General features: G+C 33.6%; 2 protein-coding genes across 3 annotated transcripts in view; one reads left to right on the forward strand and one right to left on the reverse strand.

Annotated features, from left to right (window-relative positions):
• LOC135849973 (ferritin heavy chain-like) overlaps window positions 1-25,313 on the forward strand; it is a 226,659-nt gene that overhangs the window by 163,610 nt on the left and 37,736 nt on the right. The window lies entirely within an intron of this gene.
• Hip1 (Huntingtin interacting protein 1) lies at window positions 111-24,718 on the reverse strand. 2 transcript variants are annotated; one of them, XM_065370629.1, is made up of 19 exons: window positions 24,258-24,718; window positions 23,936-23,999; window positions 13,703-13,902; window positions 13,362-13,581; window positions 12,965-13,239; window positions 12,707-12,879; window positions 8,550-8,655; window positions 8,388-8,472; window positions 8,221-8,309; window positions 7,976-8,059; window positions 6,851-6,979; window positions 3,917-4,064; window positions 3,727-3,804; window positions 3,475-3,621; window positions 2,379-2,620; window positions 2,084-2,239; window positions 1,901-2,004; window positions 1,595-1,824; window positions 111-1,505 (listed from the first exon to the last, which is right to left on the reverse strand). In XM_065370629.1, the coding sequence occupies exons 1-19, from the start codon at window positions 24,339-24,341 to the stop codon at window positions 1,339-1,341; spliced, it is 2,781 nt and encodes a 926-aa protein (XP_065226701.1). In that variant the 5' UTR covers window positions 24,342-24,718; the 3' UTR covers window positions 111-1,338. The 2 variants fall into 2 exon arrangements, with proteins under 2 accessions (XP_065226701.1, XP_065226702.1); XM_065370630.1 differs by lacking the exon at window positions 7,976-8,059 and having other exon boundaries at window positions 24,258-24,717.

Raw genomic sequence — 25,313 nt, forward strand, 5'->3', positions numbered from 1 at the left:
TTTTTCATCACTTTGAGGGTAGGGAGCAGAAGAAATCGCAATTTTTTTTATCGTCGTGTAGTTAAGGGCCATCGTAGTATGTAACAACAAATGAAAAACCCAAAATCGAATCAGATTAATAATACATGTAATTACTTTTTAAGCACATACAATAATAATGATATTTTCATCGATAATAAATTACAAATGTCAATATAATATATATCTCGACACGATAGAAATCACTCGTAAAAAAAAATAAAGTAAATTCGTCGTAATTGACATTTACCTGCGAATTTTTTTACTACATAAATGCGCGCGTTTGGAATTACAAAAGTGTAAAAATTCAGTCTTAACGCTGCACCGTTGATCTACAGACACTGTCATCATCAATCATCAATCATCATCATCACCGAACACAGAACACATTCAAAAAATGGTAGCGTTTGAAAAAATCAAACACTCGAAAAAATGAGGAACTGATTTGCGAATAATGTTTTTAAAAACAAAATAATACAAATTTCTTACATCACAGAATCGTACAAAATAATATATGCAATATTTTTGCAGCGGAAATTCATCAAACCATAGCTATGGACGCGATTGCGTTTGAAATACATGTAAATTAAAACTTCTCATTTTTATCGGTAGGCATTTTTTTTAAAACATTACAAAAAAAAATAACCTATAATACAATTGGGAAATTTTCGTGGGAAGTTCGAACAAAAAAAATAAATAAAATAATTAAAAAGAATGGAATACAAAAAAATCACATTAAAATTCGTTTACGCTGTTTCAAATAAGGGCGGATACGACGGATACTTTCAAAGTTGTGTATCAATGAGTTGACCAAAAAAAGAAAATAATAATAATACTCTACGTGACTAATACTATAAATAAATAAAGGCGACTGCACAGCAGCAGAACACACACACACACGAATCATGATCGAATACTTTTTACAATTTTTTTTTAAAAGGTAACTAAAATTACAAGCGTTAGTTCATATAGTGGGGGATTTCGTACATACGCGGACAATAATTATACTAGGTACATCATTAGCATAATAAAATAAATAACATCGATTTAAAAAAGTAAATAAATTGCTAGCTTTTGTTTTTTTTTAAGTAGGTAGTTAATTTTGGATTAATTTTTTAAACATAGGTATGGAATATTTTCCAATGCGATTTAGTATACAGAATACATACTTTACAATCGTATCATAAACGCGCAGCGTTGATCAAACAAAGGAAGCTAATAAATGCTTTGAAAAATTATTTTTAAAATGCGGTAAAAAAAATTACAAAAAAACAAAATGATAATAAAATTCAACACACGTAATAGGTATGATTAAAAAGGTTAACTTTGTTCTAAATCACCAGATAATTGATAATGATATCGTCTCAGCGCAGCCAGTTTTAATCGTTCTTTTTCTAGACCAGCTTCTAATTCTAAAACTCGTACTTGCGAATCCATTTCTAATCGTTTGGCTTGATGGAGCGATAGTCCGGAGAAATCTAGATCTTCTGCGAACGATAAACACGACATGAGTTGAGATTGAAACTGAATTTATGAAAAATAAATATTTTTTAGATAGGAAAATTTCGCCAAGTACCAGATTCTTCGACGAGTTGTCCGCAAGATTTGACCGTAGCTACAACATTTCCGGTAGCATTGGTAACGTCTTTCGAAGCAGTTGATAAAGCGATCAAATTAGAACTATTTCGGTCAGCTTTTACACGACTGGCTACCACTAGATGGGCTGTGCTGGCAGCTACTCCTTGGGCAGCGACGATTAAACGTTCTAATTTACCATTTCCACTAACGACGTCATCTGCAGCCGTTCTGTAAAGAAAAAATTGTAAAAATTTATGCCATTTTCGAGTGAAATTTCTCCCTGTACAAAATACGACCCACTTACAATAAATATTTAGCACCCATTCCGACAGCTTTAGCAGCTGAAATTAATCCTTCCGTCCATTGGTGATTACGTTTATAGAACTCTTTGGCTGATAAACGATTATTCTGCGAGAGAAAATAATAGAATATTGATTACCTATTTGAAAGATAAATTGAAGAGAGAAAAAGGAAAATGGAAAGTTACCGGGTTTCCTGCAGCGACGATTTCGGCTTGAAGGATTCTCGATTTCTGAACCAATATTCGAATAGCTTTCATCAGAGTAGTACAGGAATCGAGGATTTTACCATTCACCTCTAATTTGATACCGGAATCGGCTACTTTAGATTCTTTAAGCATTTCCTGAAATCAAAACAAATGTTATAAATTATTATATAATATGAATCGTGTAGGGTGATGTGATACGACATGTTTGTTTACGCGGTGCCTAATCAGATTATTTTGAAATGAGAAAAACATTACGTAGAAAAAAAACACATACCTCGATTCTATTAGCAGCTTCCTCGATAGCTTTATCCATGATGGTTAACTCGTTTTCAACCGAATCGCTCAATGCTTCTATGGAATTACCATTCATCGCTGATCCGTACAGCTTGGATAGGTCGAAAACAATGTCTCGTAGTTGCGAATCGTCGTAGTTGACGGAATTTGATTCATTTTTTTGTAAAAAGTCTATCATCGTTCTGCATTCGAGTCCGATTTTCTTCAAGTTGGCGATCATTTCTGCGATTGAAAAAATAACCACGATTTTACGCTGATTTTTGGTATTAAAATATCGTAAATATTGTCCGAATTATTTAAATCTTCGTATTCGAAGAATTCGAATTCCTTGACCTTTTTTTTCCAAAAGTAATCGATGGATAAATTTTGGATTTGAATCAATCTAGATTAGGAAAATTCACATAAGAAAGTCCGAAAAATTCGTTGAAAATTCCAGAATAGTTCTAGACCTCAGCCGATTGCTCCAGAAGATCGAAAATAGGGTACAAAAAATTGTCAGCTTTCCACCTCAATTTTATCAAATTTTGAAAAAACTAAAAATTGACCCATAAAATTGATTAGTATTTTTTTAGATGTTCTTGAGCCTCCAGCTGACTTCAGAAATTTTGAGTACTTACTCATAAAAAAATGAAAATTCATCAAAATTGCAAATTTTTTTCAAATAAAAAAAATGGACTATGATTCAAATTTTTTTAATTTGCCAAAATTTTAATTCTCAGCTTTCTACCTCAATTTTATTAAATTTTGAAAGAACTAAAAATTGACCTATAAAATTGATTGGTGTTTTTTTTAATGTTCTGGAGCCTCCAGCTGACTTCAGAAATTTTCAGTACCTACTCATAAAAAAAATGAAAATTCATCAAATTAAATTTTTTTAAAATAAAAAAAATGGACTATTAATTCAATTTTTTTTTAATTCGCCAAAATTTAAAAAAAAATGAAATTCAGAATCTGAAATTTGGCCCAAAATAGTGTACTTTTGGATGCTCTTTCGTTTTGTCTCAAACCAAGTAATGATACGAATAAATTGAATTATTTCATGAACAATAAGATATGTAGATAGGTAAGTAACCTACTTTCTCCTTTCTCTAAATCTGGTATCGTGTTCGATGTAGCTTTACCCAAAAGCATGAACGTCACCGTATTATGTAAAATAACAATCGGATCCTTTTCTTTTCTATCCAATAAAACGATGAACTTTTCTTTCGATGTATCTAAATCATCTGTAAAAAATCAACATCAAGGATAGGATCAGTTTTTGAACAGGGGTTTCATGTATGTAGGTACTTGAAAGAGAAATAATAATAAACAGTATGATAAATTACTACCTGGAGAACATGTAACCGAATTGAATGTGTGATCACTCATAGCAAAAATAACTTGATCGAGTATTTCTTTGCAGCGTTCTGTAATCGAAAAATAATACGAACGATATAGAATTGTATTCAAATAGGAGTGAGTGAGAGGAGAACGGGGGGGGGGGAGAGAAGAAAAACAAAATATCATTTTTGTAATTACCGTAGGTTTGATTTCGTTGATTTGAATTATGGAACTCGGCCTGTATCAATTTATTATTCAATTCATTTTTTACATTCGTCGATTCTTGTAGTTTACTCTCCAGGAGTGATTTTTCTTTCACGGTCCATTCCATTTTACACATTAATTCCTATAAAAATCAAATTCGACGTTGAAATTTGTGCTCATTTTTTTTTTAAACCCAGAGGAGAGACAGAGAGTAGGGTGTACCTTAGGCCTTATTTAAAGGGTGGAAAATGTTTTTTCGATTTTTTTTACTCCCCCCCATAAAGTTGTTACCTACCTCGGGATAGAAAATAATTCCATAAAATTTTCAGCCCTCTCTGTGAAAAATACCCCTCCCCTCCATTTAAAAAATATGAAAAAATCGAAAAATTGGACCACAATTTTTGAAACTGTGGATTTTGCAGCCTCAAAACCTCAGTGTAAAGTTTGCAGGTTTCATGTGAAAAATTTCTATAACCATGTTGGTTAAAAAAAGTCGTGTCGAGATTCCCCCCTCCACCTCCTCCCCTTCTCAAATTATATCAGAAATCCAAAAATTGGAATTTAATACGTTTTTTATAGTCTAATCCAGATTTGGGGCATTTTCACTAGAAAAATACAATTTAATATTTTTCACACTTCTACGTAATAAAAAAGTGGAATTTGCCCTCTTCCTCAAATTTATTTTTAGAAAATGAAAATTTTCACATTTTTTCGTTTTAAAGTCTCGACTTTGGTTCATCTTTATCAGAAAGTCACTATTCAATGTTTTCGATTCGTATCCCCCCTCCCCCCTCCCATGATAAAAATTGGAACTTGTCCCTTCGTAAATTTCTAATAAGTAGGTACATTACATACCCTAATTGGATTTATTGAAAGATTAATTTCATGGTTATACCCAACTTGGGGCAAACTCTTTGAAAAGAGTCGAACTTCGATTTTTTTTAAGGAGTTCTATTCTTTTTCCACTCGTTTGTCCAATTTTTAAAAACCATTCGTATTTCGTATCTGCTTGTGAAGCATCATCCAGAACAAAGTTATCGAATGCGAAAATTAATTCAAACCCCTTAAACGTCCTTCAGAAGTTTTAAGCACCGAAAAAGGAAATCCTATGATCCAAAACATAGCATTTGATTCCTTGATTTTTTTTTTTTTTGAAAAGGGCTACTGGCAAGAAAAAACTGTTCGCGTTATTTTTGCAATTTGATTCTGAAGATTTGATGATTTCTGAACTCTCACACTAAAATTCCTGTTCTAAAATGAAATCAATAAATTTTCAAAGTTTTCACGCTTCTGCTCTGTAAAAACACAAATTTTTATTTTATCCAAAATGGCAATTTTTTCCTGTTCCAAACATGGTAAAAATGTTTTTTTTTGTGGTCAAAAATTTTCAAAAATTTTAGTTTTCGTCAATTTTTTACTGAAAAATTTCAAAGTTCTGAATGCATTTTCTCGAAATTGAAACCCTTGTTGTTTGGCTTCATGTGAGCTGTCAAAGTTGTTGAAAAAAAAGCGAATAAAATGCGTTTAAATTTTTCCTCAGCGAGTGCTAAAAAAAATTTCCAAGTGAACAAATTTTATAGCGAACCATCGACTTGGTCTATTATATCCGTCTGCATCTTTGCACAATTTTCTTTGGAGGTGATCAAAATATTTAAAGAAAATTGAGGGAATGCTCGATTTCCCAAAAAAATGATGAATTGAATTGATTTTCTTTTTTCAAAAATCGTAGTCCAATTTTTCAGTGCAACTTCTCGGTGAAAATTTTTTAGAATTTTTCGCTGAATTATGTATCTACCTACTTTTGTAATGATTGATCAAATTCGAAAATATTTACGAATATGGAAAAAGAGTGGAAAGTACGAGTTGGAAGGAGTTTGACCAAGCTCGTTCGTGATTCAACGGTCTTTTCAACTCATTTTTGAAAAAAAAAATCATATTGCAAATTGCCTTAACGAAAATGAAATACCAAACAAGTTAACAGGTTTCTTCTTGGGAGAAAGTTATTCAAAAGAACTCTGAAAGGAGATTAAAATTGAAAAAAATATCAATTTGTTTGATTTTTTGAATTTTTTCCAACTTTATTTTTAAAAAGAGGATCAACGTTATTTGGGGGATCGAAGAAAGTTTTTGTTGAAAATTTGGTTATTCAGAAAGATTCTATCCAAAAATGAAAAATTTTCAATTTTGTACAGACATAAATTTTTTATCTTTTTTGATTTTTCCCATTTTTTATTTGGGGGGGGGGGGAGAGGGAGGAGGCTCTATCTGATTTATTCCTTTTTTTTGTTGATTTTTTCCACTTTGAGGGGGTTCTTACCAGGAGACCAATCTGGGTTGGGTGAACTCTTTTTGAAAGTGAATCAATTCTTTAGTCTATTCAACTCGTTTTGAAAAAAAGCTCCAAATCAACTAAAACTCCTTTCATGGTCCTATCAAAACAGAATCAAACTCTAAATCGATGATTCGTTTTCAAAGAGTTCAATTTTTTTTCAACTCTATAGTCCAATGTTAATTTTGAGAGGCTGCTGGGGTTGCGTGGAAAATGAATTACAGAAATTTAAATTGATTGCTTTAATTGTGATTTGATTTTGAAAATTGGGTACCTAATTCTTGAATTTTTACATTCACATGAGATGCTTACATCTTATTTTGCACTCAAAATTCCGAAACTGAACTCTTGAAAAAGGGTCTATGTAAAACAATTCTAGTACGAAAATGAGAAATTTTCAAAAAAATTTCACCAATTTCAATTTATTTCATTTAATTTGAATTTTTTCATTTTTTTCACAGATTTAGATAATGGAAAAATGAAAAATAAGGAATTATTTTCCCACCCCAGGTAACAACTTTAGGAGGCCAGAGGTGGAAAATATTCCAACTTGGTAAATTAAGGCACACCCTAACTCAGAGATAGCGATAACTTCATACTTCATTTTGTTCGGTAGCAGCATCAGCTGTAGCTTGCAACGTGGCGAGCTCTTCTTCGAGTTTGGTTCTTTCGGCGATTTCCACATCGATATTTTTCACATTGGCTAATTGTTTATCAACATCGGCTTTCTAAACGAATCAAAAAACCAAGTTTAGTCGATGTAATTACCGATAAATATTTACAAAAGAAAATCCTCGCCGGGTTTTGGGGGATCGATATAGTATAGTGATGAAAAACATGCTCGGCATAGTAGGTACACAGGGATCTAGCGTATCTCTGTACATTTTCAATGGAATGTTGCATTATACATTCCCATATGCTATGTTTATTTACACAATTTGAGAATACGTATACATACACACAGTACGTACACACTGCACAGTGCACACTTCCTTATGTACTCGTATAATGACTTATGAATTAGAGACCTCGCGCTATATATTATGCCATTGCCCTGAGCCCTGAGGCTATATATAATACGCGTATAAAGTATACTCTTATAGACCCACATGCGTGTAACCTGTTCAACCATATATAAGAGTAAAGACCCATATTTTTCGACACAGCGTCAAGCGTATATGTAAAGTAAAGTAAACGACTTATTTACACAATTGTCGCGCTTATCGTACCAAAATATACTTGAATTTTTTCTCGATAGGTAACTGAATAAACACGATGTAGGTACCTAATTTTTTCAACCAACGTCTTGGTAAAAAAAACATACCTATAGTTCTTGGCGATGACGATACTGTCTGCAATATTCGTCGCAAAGGAAGGAAGTAAAGAGAGAAAAAAATTAATATACGCACATATAGTGATTCGTAGGTCTAGGTATGGTGGGTATTTCATGCGCAAAAGCTGCCATATAGACCGATGAGTCTTATATTTGAAAAATATATTTACATTTTCGAGAGGCCGCGACCGTGTATACTATTGTAGTATAATCGAAGCCATACATATGTAGCAAGAGCGGATACGTATATCGAGTATCAGCAGATTATACAAAGAGAGAGAGAGCGAGAGCGAGAGCGAGTAAAGCCTTCCAGATTTCCTCCCAAAAATATACTGTACGAGTAGGTAAGGCTAATAACAGCACGATGAACGCAAAACTTATAAAACCTTACAATTGAATGGATTAATTTATTGGCCGCTCTTGCAAATTTGGTCATTTTGTCGCTACCTTTCAGTTCTTTTTCGATACCTGCTTTCTAAACATAAATAATAACGCGGTCAGTGTTTTCGTCTGTTTAAAAGGTTAATTCAACACGCTGCTGACTCAGCAGCGAATTGTTGACCGCGCGAAATCTGAAACTCCAAGTACAAAACAAAGAGTACTTATGAATAAAAATGTCGAATAATTCGATTTTACCTGTCGTATCAATTGAATGTGTTCTTCTCTTAATTTGCTATAAACTTCTTTCAATTTGTTGAATTTTTCTTCGAGTATTTTCGCTTTTTCTGCAATACAAATTGTACATTAGATTTTACGTTGTTATTTTTTTCCGGAAGTAAGAATTGACTCTTTATTATACATACCTTCGGAATCGGCTGCTTTGGATATTTCTTCTAATTGTGAGGTTAACGATACGATTTCGGCGTGTAATTTTGACATTTGTTCTTCCTGCAATAGAAAATTGTATTGTGAATAGATTTATGAGAGAGAAATGGGTATTCTTTAACTGCTGAATTAACACAAACCTTTTCCGATAGCTGTTCTTCGAGCGAGATTATTCTACGTTTCAACTGCAATATCATTGTTTGAGTACTGCTTAATTCGCCTTGTAAATGTTCGATTAGCTGATCCCTGAAAAAAATCATTAAGGAATATGAAAATTAGAAAATCGAGCATAAAGGTCAGATTTTTCGAGACTGCTTAAATTGTGTGTGTGTGTGTTTTTTTTTTTGGGGGGGGGGGTCAATGACAAGATTATTTCTATTTCACCAGGGGATTTTTGTATTTTGGAGTAAGTTGAAAGAAAACTGGTGTAGCATTTTTATTTTGAATACTGACAAAACATGAACGAAATCGAATTTAAGGATGTTTCAGTGCTTCACAAAACAATCTCACTTTTTCACCAAAAACTGCTAAGAAAAATTTATTCAAGGTCACAATTATCTAAATGATTGGTTTCTTTTTAACAAAATTGTCACAAAGTCTTGTTTTTTATGAACATTGCAGAAAAAAAATGTTGGTTTTCTTGTTGCAGCAAAATTGCGAAAAAAATTTGTTGAAACTGTCAAAACAAATTTTTTGGTCAAAATTTCCAAAAAGTTATATTTTTTGCCAAAATGGAAAAGAAATTTTTTTTTGAAAAAAATCTGCTGTTTTAGGTAAGTAGCAAAAGTCAGATTTTTTTGCCAAAATTGAAAAAAAAGGGTTTTACCAAAATTATTCAAACAATTTTACATTTGTTTGCCAAATTTGCACAAAATCCTTCTGTTTTGCAAAAATTTTAAAAAAAGCTCTCATGTTTAGTCTAACTCTAATTTGCCAAAAAACAGAATAAAATAAAATAAAATGAAATGAAAAACTTTAAAATTACCAATGAGTCTGAACAATTTTTTTGTCACCTTTTTCCATAAAATAACCGGTTTTGTCAAAATAGCAAAAAAAAAAAAGTCATTTTGTATCAAACATATCGAAATTTCTTAGTAACACTGCAAAATATAAAAAAGACATATATTTTGTAAAAATTGCAAAAAAAACTTTTTTTAAAAATCAAAGTCATTTGAAACTCATGTTTTTTCACCAAAACGGTACAAAACATGTTTTGGTCCAATTTCACAGATTTTCTTGCTTTTTTTGTCGTCAAACTTCAGTTTTCGCCATGATTTCAGGGGAAGAAAAAAAACTTGCCTTCTTTTGGTCAAAATTGCGGAAAATCCTACGTTTTTGTAAAACTTGTAAAAAAAGACCCACGTTTTTTCAAAATTGCCAATAAATTCAAGCTTTTGCCAAAATTGCAGAGAAAACTTTTTTTTGGTGAACATTTCTGTTCTAGACAATTTAGCTATTTTTATTGCAAGAAAATTTGTTTTTTCTTTTTGTCCAAATTTTAAAAACATGTACATAAGTTTTTATCATCCTTTTTTTTTTTTGACAAAATTGCAACAAATCCTATTTTTTTGCAAAAATTGTAAAGTCCTATGTTTTGTCAAAATTTTCAAAAAATCTTTCTTTCTCGATTTTTTTTTACCAAAATTACTTTCGATGAATTTTTCTTTTTTATAAAAGCTGTGAAAAGACTCACGTTTTCCAAAATTTCCAAATTGCATTTTTTTAAAATCGTAATTGCCAAAAAATCGAAACTTTTTTTTGCCAATCGCACAAAATTCTACTTTCAGTAAAACCTGTAAAAATGACCCATGCTTCGTAAAAATTGCCAAAAAACCTGAAAATTTTAGAAAACTCATTTTTTGGTCAACTTTTCAGACAATAGGTAATATATTTTTTTTCGAAATTGCAAACTGCTTAAAAAATGAGATTCTCATCAAAATTACCAAAAATCTCACTTTTTCAGTGTTTTTTTTTGTCAAAATTGCGAAAATTCGTACTTTTTTTGTAAAAATTGTAAAAAAAAAACCATGTTTGTAAAACTGCCAAAAAGTCTTATTTTTTGACAAAAATTGCAGATTAAACCTTTTTTCAGATAACCTTGCATTTTAATTTTTTAAAATCCGTTTTATTGGTCAAAAATACCCACTAAAAAATCTCACCTTTTTTTTCCAAAATTGCTAAAAATTCTATTTTAATGGTCAAATATTGTAAAAAGAACCGTTTTTGTAAAAATTTTCAAACACCCTGTTTCATTTTGTCAACATTTCCAGAAAGTCTATTTTTTTGCCAAAATCCCCAGAAAGACTTGTTTTTTTTGAAAAAGTCTTCATTTTTTGGCAAAAGTTGCAGAATAGGTACCTAAACCTTTTTTTAGATAACCTTGCATTTTTATTTTTTTTAAATCCGCTTTACTGGTCAAAAATTAAAAAAAAAATCAGGTTTTTGAATCAAAAATACCTACCAAAAAATTCATTTTTTTCCAAAATTGCTAAAAATTCTACATATTATATTAACGGTCAAATATTGTAAATATTTCCAAACAACCTGTTTCATTAAGGTATGACAAAATTTCCAGAAAGTCTATTTTTTTGCCAAAATTTCCAGAAAGACTTGTGTTTTTTTTGGAAAAAGTCTTATTTTTTGGCAAAAATTGCAGAATAAACCTTTTTTCAGATAACCTTGCATTTTTTTTTTAAATCCGCTTTATTGGTCAAAAATTCAAGAAAAATCAGTTTTTTAAATCAAAAATACCTACCAAAAAATCTCACTTTTTTCCAAAATTGCTAAAAATTCTATTTTAACGGTCAAATATTGTAAAAAAGAACCATTTTTGTAAAAATTTTCAAACACCCTGTTTCATTATGTCAAAATTTCCAGAAAGTCTATTTTTTTTTTTTTGCCAAAATTTCCAGAAAGACTTGTTTTTTTTGGTCATAATTTGCCTATAAACTTATTTTTGTTTGCCAAGATTCGGTTTTTCGCTTGTTTTTGACTTTGAAAATTTTGTCAAGCTCTCCTCTCCTCCTCCCCCCACCTATTCAAATTGACTTGGGAGATTGAAATTTGGCATAATATACGATTTGAAGGACGGCTCTATGCTCTAATACGCCTTTTGGGCGTTTAGATTTTTCAATCTCAACTCTTTGAAGCGGCAAAAATGGTGCTTTTTCATGCCTTTTTCACGTTTTTTTTTTTTTGGCTATTTTACCCACCAAAAATTTTAAAAAATAGGAACGAAGTGCAGATCTTGCAATTTCCTTTCAATCAAGTTCCATTAGTTTCAAAAGTTGAAGTTCAACTTGGAAAGCAATTTGATGCCAAAATATCTCTAGAACTGAGCTTTCTGTGGGGCGGGGGGGGGGTGTAATTGAGACTTCACCGATGGAAAATTTCACACTCTACCATTTTACGTATTTGTACCCATTTTTTGTATGAAATGCTCAGATGGTCCACAAAATCAACTTTTCCTGTCGAAAACGACGATCAAAAAATGGGGAAAATTTCAACCCGAGCTTCGTGAATCAGTAAAATGAAACCAAAAAGAGTCATTGTTTTATTTATACGTAATTATAAAGACTTGAAAAACGTAAAACCCGAAGAACAATAATAATTGTTGGAAAAATAATACGTATGATTTTTCATAAAATATAAAATAAACGAGAAATATGTACGTAGATATGATATAAATGCGAGTTATCTCATAAACTTCCCGAAAGATGAATTTAGTATTTACTCGTGGTTGTTACAACGTACGTAATCCGTAGTACTCGTATGTGTAAATCTGAGCGGATATAAGAATGCATATAAATGACGTTTATATCAACACCATATTAACGCCCACAGTATATAAATATTTTTTTCGTCGAGCTGATATTTCATTCATTTTATCATCCCATTACGTGATTTCCATACAATGGAATTAGAGTGATACAATTTATGTAGGTATTACGAATTCGTCGACTCAACCATAAAGAAGAAGTCACAAGTTATTAGAAAACCATCGCATAATTTTTTCCCACATGGATGTAATTTTTCCAGGAACGTACGTATCGAGTAAATAGTCATTTATTTATACGTGATGAACTGATGAAGCACATGTAAGTACGCAAATTGAAACAAATTAACCCTATCGACACGTTTTTTTCATTTCAAGGTCAACGTACTATAAAATATATTTCCGGCCGAACGAAAGTGACAGTTTCGATGACGTAATACTTGTCGTGAAAATGTCACCACGTGATAAAGTTATCATACGTAGAATACTCGTAAATGAATGATAGGTGATTGTTGGACAAACCTTTGAGCAATAACATCGGGTGACATGGATCGACTGCAATTTTGACTAGATTCGCTGGAAACGTCTACCAAATCGTTGGCTATTTGCGACGCATCTGGTTCTTCTTGCGGCAGAATAACAACAGGTGTGACATATGTACGTAATTCAGCCTGTACCAGTATATTAGGTGGGTTCTGTAACCAATCGATTGCCGAAAATGAAGAAATTTCATCGATAAATTGATGTTTAGAGACTGCACAGTGAGGTACTCGAACATACTTCGGGCAATAGCGGTATTTGGATAAGATTTTTGAAATATTGTAGATTGGACGACGACAGGTAGAAATGCCTGAGTCGTTGGAACTGTTTGAGGAACCTTGTCCTGTGTCCAGACAGAACATCTGGTGGTAATTGCGCGTGCAGCTTGAATAATATTTTCACACAGTAATCGTACAGTTGAGAAGAATCTTGAATACATTGTATCAACGGAGCCAGCCTGCATTGACCGCTACTGGTCATCGAATTCGAACGTGACATATCCAACGAGCCAAAAACTAAAAACAAAATCATATTTATTTAGAATGAAAAAAAAAAAGGTCATCGAATAATGCAGTCATTAGTAAAAAATAATACCATTATGAATTCGTTCGTGGAATTGGAATAAAACAGAACTTACTCGATTCTTGTAACGATAAAATCTCATCCATGTAGTCGAACATTTCAACAGCCATTTGGAAATAATTATTTATATCATTCTCGCTGATTTTCTCCAAATCTTCGCTAGATACGAGCAGGTTGCCCGGGAAACCGGGATTTTTCTGATGGAAGTCTAATTTGACCAGCAAAAGTTGACAATATTGATGGATTAATTTACCATATCCTTCTTTCAAGTGGCACTTTAAACAATCGAAATGAGAATAATGCGTTTTAGTACATAAGTCGTCGTGTTGTAATCGTAGGTAGGTACATTACACTCTGCTAGAGGTATTGCAAATTCTGTTGTTGTTGTAAACTTACCCATAGTTTACCCAAGTCGACTATTTTATTTTTATGCCTGTGAGAATAAGGTATGGTGTTCGGATGACCGTCACGTAGAACTTTATGCAGGACATGGCAGAATTTCCAAGCTGCGATTCTGTTCTCTTGCAGGGGTAGCTTCATCACGCATTGCCAGAACAATTCGGGACTTTTGTCTCGAAATGTGCCCATGATGGCGACTAAGTTGATGGTTAAGGAGAATAATTTGTAATTTTGTAAATTTACAGATAAATTAAGGTGTAGCTTATTTTGCAAAGTTTGAATTTTTCACCTCCCATATCCTAAAGTTGTTACCTAGGGTGAAAAAATAATTCCCCATTTTTTTTTATTTCTTTCTATTTACAATAAAATTGGCGCTGATAGTAGCCCCCCCCTCCTTCAGCCTATTGAAAAAAATCAGAAATATGAAAAAAAATCAATTTTGCAAAATTCTTTGTTTTTGTAACAGAATTTCCCTAAATATGAGAATTTAAATTCTTTTCTAGAAAAACCCCTTTCCACAGTTTTATGAATCGTATTGACTTCAGGGTTGGACATGGGCAAAGACTTTTCATTTCCAACTAAAAGTCAACTCTGAATTTACTCTATGTTTGCTTCTTTTCAAAAGTGAGTTGAAAACACCGTTCAATCGTGGTCTTTTTTCAAAGGGTTTGGTCAAACACATTTCAACTCTACCTATTTCCATTATTACTTGTATTTTTTTTTTTAGGTTCCAGAGTATACCTAATTCAGAGAATGAATTTCAAAAATTTTCAAGTGAGAATTTGAACTGAAAAATGAGGTTGTGACATTTGAAATGAAAAGTGGAATTCAAATTTCGAGTGATCATTCACTTTGAAGATTGAGAATTCCTTCGATAGCCAAATTAAAAAATGCAAAGGAAACTGATTTCGACAACTTAGACAATTAATTCACAAGGAAAATTTTTTTGTCATCTCAACAACATTGGAATGAGATAAAGTTCGGATATCCTGAAGTTTTTGATTTTGAAAATTTTCATTTTAGAATTTTCAAATCCAGAAAAAATTGAGTAAAAAACTAAAATTTTTGGTAAAAAAATTTCATGTTTTGAATTTTAAAACAGGTCCATTTTTAATAAAATGAAAATTTGTGTACTTACGAGAGTTAGCACGAAAATTTTGAAAATTTGTTGGAATTCAATTTTGGAATTTGGAGAGAAAATGAGGTGCAAGTATCTCATGCCCGTGTAAAAATTCAAAAATCACCAAATTTTCAAAATCAAATCCCAATTGAAGCCATCAATTTTTTATGTGATTAATTTTCCGAACAAAAAAATAGCTTCTTTATCAAGTGAAGAGTGATATTCCAAAACTCGCTTTGTCCTTTTTCACAACTTTTCAGGAGAGAGGAAAAACAGTTTCCCTTTAAATGGGTAAATTGGCTTTTTAGGCGAGTTTAGCACTTTATTTGGGTGGATTTATGATGTAGGAGTTTAGGTATATGTACATTTCATCCACTAAATACTGCTGAAAAAAATTTCAATGAAAATGGAAAAAACGCGTTTTGGAACATTATATTTTTTTTAATTTTTAGTGAATTGGCTATTTAGGTGAGTTTAACACCTCATTTTGGTAGGTTGATGATGTAGGAATGTGAGTTAATACTTCATCTACCAGGTACCACTGAAAACCCAACTTTGATAAAAATGGACAAAGCGAGTTTTGGAATATCACTCTTCAAGTCTAAAAAATTTTAAAATTTGCCGACCCGACCACCAAAATGAAAAATTTTGATGTTTTGAATATCAATTTTCGAAAAATTTCAAAATGAAAACCTCACGATATTTGATCCTGTTCTATTGCAATTTTTTCGTGGTGTGAACATGTGGTATCCGTTTAGTACGATAGCCTCGCGTGATTCGTCACGTGACTAGTTGTAAGGCCTACTGCCTTTGTAAATATTTCGTAAATAAATAGATACATACGATACAACAATTGGCGACGAGGTTTTAAAAAGTTTTAATTTTTTTTTAACTCAGTAGTACCGATAAAATGTAATTATTATAATAATTTCGAATCGCGGGTGTTACTTGTTTCAAATAACATGAAAGTGGGTGAATATCTCGCGAAATTTCAAGTTATAATGACAGTTCGAATACAATGGTTGCATCAGGCATCCATATTGCACATGTAAATTCAATATTACTTTTCCATTGTACATAAAGTTATCAAACAAAAATGGATGCAACTCAGTTTAAAACCTTCATGGAGGCGATGACAGAAAGCATCAAAGCTTCCTTAAGACCAACGACATCGGCAGCAGAGGTAACTGAAAACACTAGTAATATGGTTCCATTCGAGCGTTACAATTCAAAAGATGAGAAATTCGACAGCTACATCGAACGTTTCGAAAACTACCTCGAGATGAAGCAAATCCAGGATGAAGGTAAACGAGCACAATTACTCAGAAATTCAGTGGGTTTGGCGCATTACAATAGTCTTGCCGCATACCTAGGCCCAGAAAAACCAATCAAAAGTCTCACTTACTCAGAGCTCGTGCCACATTTTTCTGATTATTTGTCACCGAAGAAAAGTGTAGTTGTTACCCAGCATTATTTTCTAAATATTATGCAAAAAGAAAAGCAGTCTGTGGCAGATTACGTTGCGTCATTACAAAAAGATGTTTATAAACAACTGTCAATTTCGTATTGAAGCTGAATGCGAATGTAAAAAGAAAGTCATTGTTTCCGCGAATGAATTATTTCTTCGAGCTCAGTTTATTCGTGGTCTGAGGGACTCTTGGCTACGTGAGCAGCTCCTTACATCTTCCGAAATCCAGTTCGACGAATTATTGAAGAAAGCTGTTGGTTTAGAAGCATCTCGTATCGAAAGTAAAGAGCTTGAAAAGGCTACAGATTCAAATGCGACGGCAGGCCTAAATAAAATTCAACATCAAAAATATCAACATCAACCACGTGCGTCCGGGCGTGACGATCGCCGTAAGCAGTACAGAGCACCGTCAAAGCACCGTTCAGCCTCAAATAGACGCGACTACACACCACGTTCGTATTCGACTAATCGTTCCAGAAAAATTGATTATGCCACCCTAGGCATCGACGGTTTATGTTTCAAATGCGGCCGAAATAATCATCGCGCCAGGGACTGTCGAGTTGATCGTGAAAAGCTGTATTGCAACGAATGTGAACGCACCGGGCACCTTGCAAAGGTCTGTATTTCAACGTTATTAAGTAAACAAAGTAAAAAGGAAGATAGAAACGTTGTTTCTACATCTCAAGTCGATTTATATTATGATTCGCCTACCTATGAGTACAATGTTCATTCTATATACACAGAAAATGAGTCAAAATATGGTCTCAGTATCAATATGGTTGAATCCGAAGATTCTCACTCAGTTCATAACCTTGATGATAAATTCTACGCGACTGTGTATTTGAATGGCAAGCCACAACGAATGGAGGTTGACTCCGGCGCAAAATATTCAATGATGTCAAAATCTGATTTTGACCATCTCAATTTAGGCATAGACCTACATCCGAGTAATTTGGTTTTCCGTTCGTATACCAAAGACTTGATTCCAGTGGTAGGAAAAGCCACACTTCGAATAAGGTACAAAAGTAAACAAGTTACATCAACCTTATACATTGTTCCGGCGGGTCATGATGCTTTACTAGGCCGTACATGGATTCGAGCATTGGGTATCGATTTATCTGAAATAGACACCTTCCGGCCTGAGTCAAATGGGTCTTCGAATTCAACAATTCATCAAGTCAAAGAAGCAGCCGATATTATTACAGAGTATTCCGATGTATTTGAGCAGAAAGTTGGCTGTATTCCTGAGGTTGAGGTTGATCTTGAGCTTCGCGAGGGTGCAAAACCATGTTATACTCGCGAGCGAAACGTTCCATATGCACTTCGTGATCGAGTAAATAAAGAGCTCAACGATCTCCAGAAAGCTGGTATTATTACCCCCCTCGAGTATAGCGATTGGGGGTCACCGTTGGTCGCGATTCCAAAGCCTAATCAAGAGGTTCGCCTAGCATGTGACTATAAAACTGGCGTCAATGAGCGACTCGTTTCATCAAATAATCCAATTCCGAAAATTGATGAAACTCTTCAAAATCCAGAATTATTAAAGGCCAAAGTATTTTGCAAGTTGGATTTATTCAAGGCCTATATGCACTGTCGCGTGAGCGAAAAATCTGCCAAAATTCAAGCAATTACAACTCAAAAAGGTGTATTTGCTGTAAATCGTCTCAATTTTGGAATAAAAGCGGCTCCATCAATTTTCAATAAAATTATGAGAAAAATCCTGAAGGGCTTACCTGGTGTCCTATTTTATTTTGATGATATTATCATATTTGGCGCAACTTTGGAAGAATGTGAACGTAATCTACGACGCTGTCTAGATGCACTCAGAAAACATGATCTACATATCAATAGGCGCAAATGCGTATTTTTCAAAGACGAAATTGAATTCCTTGGTTATACTATTGGTCATGGAAAAATCAAAAAATCACCCGGAAAAGTCTCAGCAGTTCGAGGTATGCCTAGGCCTAAAAATATCGACGATGTACACACGTTCCTAGGCCTAGTTGCTTATTATTCAAAATTTATACCTCGTTTTTCGGAATTATCAGCGCCACTTCGACGATTATTATGCAAAAACATTCGATTTTCATGGTCAGCAAACTGCGAATCAGCTTTTTTAAAGCTCAAAGAAGAAATCTGCAGCGATAGAGTTCTCATTCCGTTCGATTCAACATTGCCAATTTTTCTTACAACAGATGCGAGTCCCCATGGTATTGCTGCAGTTCTCAGTCATCAGGTCAATGGCGACGATCGTCCGATCGCATATGCGAGTCGAAGTCTCACAAAAGCTGAAGAAAACTACAGTCAACTTGATCGAGAAGCGTTAGCAATTTTATTTGGTGTAAAACATTTCTACAACTATGTATATGGCACCAAATTCGTTTTAGTTACTGATAACGCACCTCTAACCAGAATTTTTCATCCTTCAAAATCGTTACCAAAGATGACAAATGCAAGATTACTCAGGTTTGCTTCCTTTTTATCCGAATTCAATTTTTCAATAAAATTCAAAAAAGGAAGTGAGAATACTAATGTTGATGCGTTATCACGCGCACCTCTGCCGTTACCTGCTTCAATCAACTTGATTTCTATTGATGCTGTCAGTCGCGAACTCGATGATTTATACGATGAATACATTTTTGCTATATCCGGAGAGAAAATCAGTGCAGAAATAATTGCAAAAGAAACAGCAGAGGACCCAGATTTACGTAAAATTCGAGAAGAATTATTGAACTCCGACATCGAATCTGAGTACACATTATCAAAGGACATATTGTTCAAAGGAGACAGAGTCGTTATTCCAAAGAAACTCCAGCCTATAATTTTAGCTGAGTTACATGAATGTCACTTAGGAATTCACAAAACTAAGCAATTAGCACGTCGATATGTAACTTGGATCGGTATTGACAAGGAAATTGAACACCTTGTAAGAAGCTGCCAAGAATGCGCGAAAAACCAGACAAATCCTCCAAAAGCTACGGTCCATCCATGGGAAACTCCGACTCAGAACTGGGAATGAATACACATCGATCATGCTGGTAAATTTCAAGATCGTTGGTTCCTTGTAGTAATCGACGCACTTTCAAAATGGGCCGAAGTCGAAATTGAAAAATCTGCGCCTACTTCTCAATCTACCATCCAAAGATTGGAGAAAATTTTTTCTATGCACGGTTACCCAAAAATAATTGTGAGTGACAATGCTGCAATATTCAAAAGTGACGAATTTCTTACATTTTGCAAAAGTCACGGAATTTTTAACAAATTCATCGCACCTAATTATCCAGCTACAAATGGATTGGCTGAAAGGAATGTCCAAAGCTTGAAAAACAAACTTCGAGCTTGTGAAAATGATCCAGAGCCAATTGATCGAAAACTTCAAAAAATTCTACTGACATATCGAGCTACCCCTCTTGCATCTGGCAAATCACCGGCGGAAAATTACTTGAATCGAAAAATTCGTCTACGTTTGGACGCAATTTTCCCCACAAAAATGAGTACAAACACAGCAAATGCAGAATCTCAGTTTCGAATAATGCGAGCAGGGGAGCGAGTTCAAGTACGCATGAGAAATGCAAAATCGAATAAAATGGAGTGGCAATTTGGAATCGTAGAAGAAGTCCTAGGAAAGCGTCATTATCGAATTATGCTGGACAATGGACGAGAAACTCAGTGCCATATCGATCAAATCAAGAGAACAGAAGTTCCCAAAGAGAAAAAACAAATCTCATTTGGGGAGAATACAGTTTATCCGATTCCAGGTCGCCGAATACTTGAGAAAAAACAGCCTCCAGCTGTAAAATCTCCGATCATCTCCAGGGAGACAACTCCGATGCTGGTACCTATTCCTCCAGTAGCGAATTCGAATATTCAAAATGCTCCTCGCGAACAGGTGAGACGATCAGAGAGAAATCGTAAACCTGTTGATCGACTCACATATTACTCGTAATCATACTTTAATTCAATTTTTTTTTCATTTTTTTTTTCTATTTTAAAAATAATTTAGTAGGTATTTCTATTTTTAATAGTTTGGAACCCATTCTCAAAACCCTTTGTAGTAATCATAGTTTTCAAATCATTTAATCTTTATTTCAATTATTTCCAGAATTATTATTATTCAAATTATTCTCAGAATTAGTTTAGAATTATTTTAGTGGGGGAGAATGTGGTATCCGTTTAGTACGATAGCCTCGCGTGATTCGTCACGTGACTAGTTGTAAGGCCTACTGCCTTTGTAAATATTTCGTAAATAAATAGATACATACGATACAACAGAACATTTTTCCTTACGAGCTCTCAAACGTGTCGAAAAAAAAGAAATTACGTAAAGGCTGTTTTTTGACCTTGAAGCATTAAATTTTCCTTTGAAGGTGCCTTGAACTTCCTTAGGTCGATAAAAGGTCGAGTAGTACCCATACCCACACTACTCGACATGAGGTGATTTAATAATTCATTTTCGTATTCAAACTGTTGTTGTCGTTTTTTTTTGATAGGTCTCACGTCCGGGGCATATATTGGTGATTAGTTTTAAAAATTGGGCTAAAGAGTTGGAAAAAAATTGAACTCCTTGGAAAAAGTCATCGATTCATAGTTTGATTCTTTTCTGAAAAGAGTTTTATAGGAGTTGACTTGGAACTTTTTTCAAAATAAGTTCAATAAACTGAAGAATTGATTCATTTTTAAAAATAGTTAACCCAGCCCTGATTGGTCCTCTCGTAAAGAGCTTTTCTAAGTTGAAAATATGAAAAAAAAAGTACACAGAATAAATCTAATCAGTGAAAATTTGTAAAAAAAAACTCTGATTTTGGCATTACAATATTGATAATCTCCTTTTCAAGAAGAACACTTTTTCGAACCCCCAAATGATGCTGGTTTTCTTGAATGGAGCCCCCAAATTTGACCCTGATTGGTCCCTTCGTGAGGAGCTCTTCAAATTTAAAAATACTTGTACATATGATAAAAAAAAGTAAAATAAATCTAATCAGTGAAAATTTTTTTTAAAAATCTCTGATTTTTGCATTACAATTGATAACCTCTTTTTCAAGAAAAAAACTGCTTCGGGCCCCTAAATGATGCTGGTTCTCTTGAATGAAGCCCTCCAAATTTTGGAAAAAATAAAAAGTTATAAAAAATTCATGTCTGTACAAATTTTTTGGAAAATTTTTTATTTTTAGACAGAAGCTTTCAAAACAACCTCCTTCTCAAGACCCCCCACCCCCGCTCTTCTAAGTGACGTTGGCCTTCTTCTGTAAAGCCTCTCAAAGTTGAAAAAAAATTTAAAAATGAAAAATTGATATCCGTAGGTAAGCACTTTATTGATAATGCTTCATTTCTATGCAAAGTCCTTTTAAATAACCACATTTTCAAAGAAATCTCTCTTGGTCCTTTAATAATGTTTTTGGTCCTTGTGAATGCAGTCCTTCAAATTTGAAAAAAAAATCAGAAAGAAAATTTTTCATTTTTAAGCAGAATTATTCCATATAACCACTTTTTCAAGAAAAACACTCCCCTAGTTCCCCAAAATGATGTTTGTTCCATTTATTTTGTAAAGCCCCTTAAAGTACATAGAAAAAATGAAAATAGAAAAAAAATTTATATCTGTATTTTGTACAAATTATTTGAAAATCTTTCATTTTTAGGCAGAGTCCTTTTAAATCACTACCTTTTCAAGAAAATCTTCCCTAGATTCACCAAAATGATATTGTTCAAGCCCACAAAGTTGGAAAATTTCGAAAAAGATAGAAAATTATTGATAGAAATGCACAAGTTATTTGAAAAAATAAAAAATTTATATCTGTATAAATTTACTGAAAATGTATCGTTTCCAGGCAGAGTGCTTTTAAATCGCCATCTTTCCAAGTAGATCTCATCCTTGCCCCCTCCCCCGCCCCCAAAAAATGTTGGTCCCTTCTTATGGAGCCTTCAAAGTTGGAAAATAGTAAAAATGATGTCTGTACAAATTATTTGAAAATCTTTCATTTCTGAGCAGAATACTCGTACTTTTGAAATAAGCCTCTTTTCAAGAAAACCCCTTGCAATCTTGCATAGTACCCCAACGATGTTGGCCCCCGGTAAAGAGACTTCCAAAGTTCAAAAAAATCTAACATTCAAGAAATAACCTCCCTTGGTTGTCTGGTATTTCATTTTCATTTTGGTAATTGGCAATTGACGCCGAAAACAATAAATTAAGTACTGAATCAACCCCCCTCCCCTGTTCGCTCAGGCCTCAAATAATAATGTTGGCTAGTTCGACTCATGAAAAATCTTGAAATATCAAAGCATAACACTATGGATTCAATCTTTCAACAAATCCAATCATTTTTTTTAGAAATTTAGAAAAGGCCCGAGTTCCATTTTTTCATAATGGGGGGGGGGAGGGGATCGAAAACATTGAATAGGTAGCGATTTTCTGATGATGATAGATCAAATGCGGAGATTAGAATGAAAAAATGTAAAAACTTCCATTTTTGAGGAAGAGGGCAAGTTCCATTTTTTTAGACCACTTAAAAGTGTAAAAAATATCAAATAGTATTTTTCTATAGTGAAAATGGACCAAATCTAAGGATTAGAAGGGAAAGAACGTGAAAATTCCAATTTTTTGCATTTCTCGTGTACTTTGATAATGATGGAGGGGGGAGGGGGGGTTCTTATGCACGACTTATTTTTATCAGCATGGTTGTAGAAATTCGTCGTATTGAAACCTGCCAACTTTCAAATATTTTTTTTACAAGTAAGTAAGTGTAGGTATAAATTTACAGCTTTTTCCTCCACTCCACAGGTGGGCCATGACTCATGAGGTGTAGATAAGGAGCTAATATATAGAATCCAAGTTGATTTTACCTAAGTATAGGGACTTGACTGAGTTTTTGGAATTGGGAAGTTGTCAATTTTAAAAATTTTGTCTGGTACTTTGATTTTTTCACATTTTCCAAAATTGAGGGGTTACAAGAGCACCTGTTATTTTTTACTAACGGGGTTGAAAATTTCTTAACAGAGGTAACAATTTTAAGGGGTTAGTTGGAGCAATAAAAATCGAAAAAAAATCCACTATGCGAATAAGATTAAAATACACCCTTTGGAACATTCAATTCACTCGTTCCGGAGACTCAACTCTGGAAAATTAGCAACTCCAAACCGACGACGATGAACGAGAGACGTATAACTTTCACATCATTTCAACCGTTATCTTAATTTATATTTAATTAAAAATTCAGACGAACGCATTAATTGTAACGGAATCCCTCTTTTTTCCATATGGTATATATAATATTTAATTTAATAAATTGGGTATTAAGTACACTCGATTAATAAAAACAAACGAGTACCTATTAAGGTGCGCTGCTCAGGTGCTCAACCGACCTATATTTTCCGAATTATATCGCTTCGAAATCGAGTTGAAAATTGATTGATAATTCAGTGCGATGTTTTTCTTCGTAAACTTTATCTAATCTCGTATAGGTACTAATTTTACCTACACTCTTTTCGAGTTGTAATGTGTTCTCTCTAGTGCGAATAAATTAAGCGGCGGCTCGGCTGTGTCAAAGACGTCGATATTTTACCCATTTTCACTATTTCACTTGCAGATGAATGCATTTGCATGCATAAGTCGTACATTGTGCAGTAATTTACCTATTTAAAAGGATACTTCTGACGTGTTTCTCTTTAACAGGACTCTCGGCATTATTAATCGCTTTACTAATACTGGCAGCCTATACACGGAAACATAACAAGTGTTATTAGAACTCGTACAGCCAACTAATTACGTTATAATTACAATGTTCGACTAATTCGAACCAGACATCGATATCGAGTCAAATACCGGAATATGGAATGGGAATTGGAAATACCACACATAATGTAAATAATACGAATGACATTCAGCTTTTCGAGTTTTTGACAAATGTGTGTGTTTTTTTTCGGATTCGGGGGAGGCAAAAAAGTAAACACGAAACGTTGCGTCAACTTACTTGAAATTTCTCGAAATTTTCTCTCTCCAACTCCAGGCTGGTTTTCCTTTGAGGTAGAACTCGAGGAAGAGATAACGAAGACATGATTCGAGGAGTATATATTTCTATTTCACACGATACTGAGACTTTGGTTGAACTTTATTCGCAGCGACATGAATGAAAGTAAACACACAACTCACACGTAACTATAACATTTTTCAGTAAAAACACCCGACAACATCGAGAGATAGGGTCACCGATGAAACAATCACTGATCGTAGAAAAATACGTAATATATCGAACGGGGAATATTTTAAATAATATGTCACTAGGTAAATCGAGTAATATTATTGGAATATTTACTTTTAGTACAGGAAATCGATGCGAAATTTATCAATTAGCCTGCTGCTATCACATTTCACTGCACTGTGATGATTAGCGCCAGTTGTTGCGCTGCTAAAGCGCTGTGTACAAGTACAAGTAGTGTGGCGATTTCTCTAAAGAAAAAATAAGAAGTTCAACCAAGAGATAGCGCCTACGTCATCGGATAAAAACCGAGATATTTTTCGATGACTAATGCAGGTTGAGATTTCCTCGACGATTTGGATTTATTACGATTTGTTAAGCAAATCCTATCCTTGTAATGATGTCATTTTTTGATGAATAATACGTTCGACTATTTTAATCATTCTGGAGCCTGGAGGCGTAATTTTTTTTCAAATTGGAGGCTAGTGAAGGGTCCTTGAGTAGGTTTTTGGATACGTACGTAAAATTCATTTTTGGGTAAATAAGGGTACCTTTACAACTGGTCAATTTCGATCGAAGTGAAATTTGGCTCGCTGGAAGAGTATGTCATTCAGACCTCAGAATCGAATTTTCAGCTGACCAAGTTGATTTTTCGGTTTTTGACGAATTTTAGAAAATTTCGGAAATAGCCTATTACGACATAAATGGTAGGTAGAGGTACCTATATTAATTTTCGAAAAAAGAAGTAGGTAAACATAAAGATAAAAATCTGAAACTCGATTTATGCTCTAAAATCGAACTCCTAAAGTCGATTGACACCATTTTCCAGGC

The sequence above is a fragment of the Planococcus citri genome, chromosome 1 (assembly GCF_950023065.1).
Source record: "Planococcus citri chromosome 1, ihPlaCitr1.1, whole genome shotgun sequence".
Taxonomy (NCBI): domain Eukaryota; kingdom Metazoa; phylum Arthropoda; class Insecta; order Hemiptera; family Pseudococcidae; genus Planococcus; species Planococcus citri.

What these genes read in the sequence shown, in the direction of transcription:
- Hip1 (XM_065370629.1), bottom strand. Translation starts at nt 24,341, where the DNA reads ATGTCTTCGTTATCTCTTCCTCGAGTTCTACCTCAAAGGAAAACCAGC. An exon ending in TCGACTTGGGTAAACTATGG is followed by an intron (nt 13,582 to 13,702) that starts GTAAGTTTACAA and finishes GATTGTTTAAAG; the next exon opens with TGCCACTTGAAAGAAGGATA. An exon ending in AGATTTAGAGAAAGGAGAAA is followed by an intron (nt 2,621 to 3,474) that starts GTAGGTTACTTA and finishes TTTCAATCGCAG; the next exon opens with AAATGATCGCCAACTTGAAG.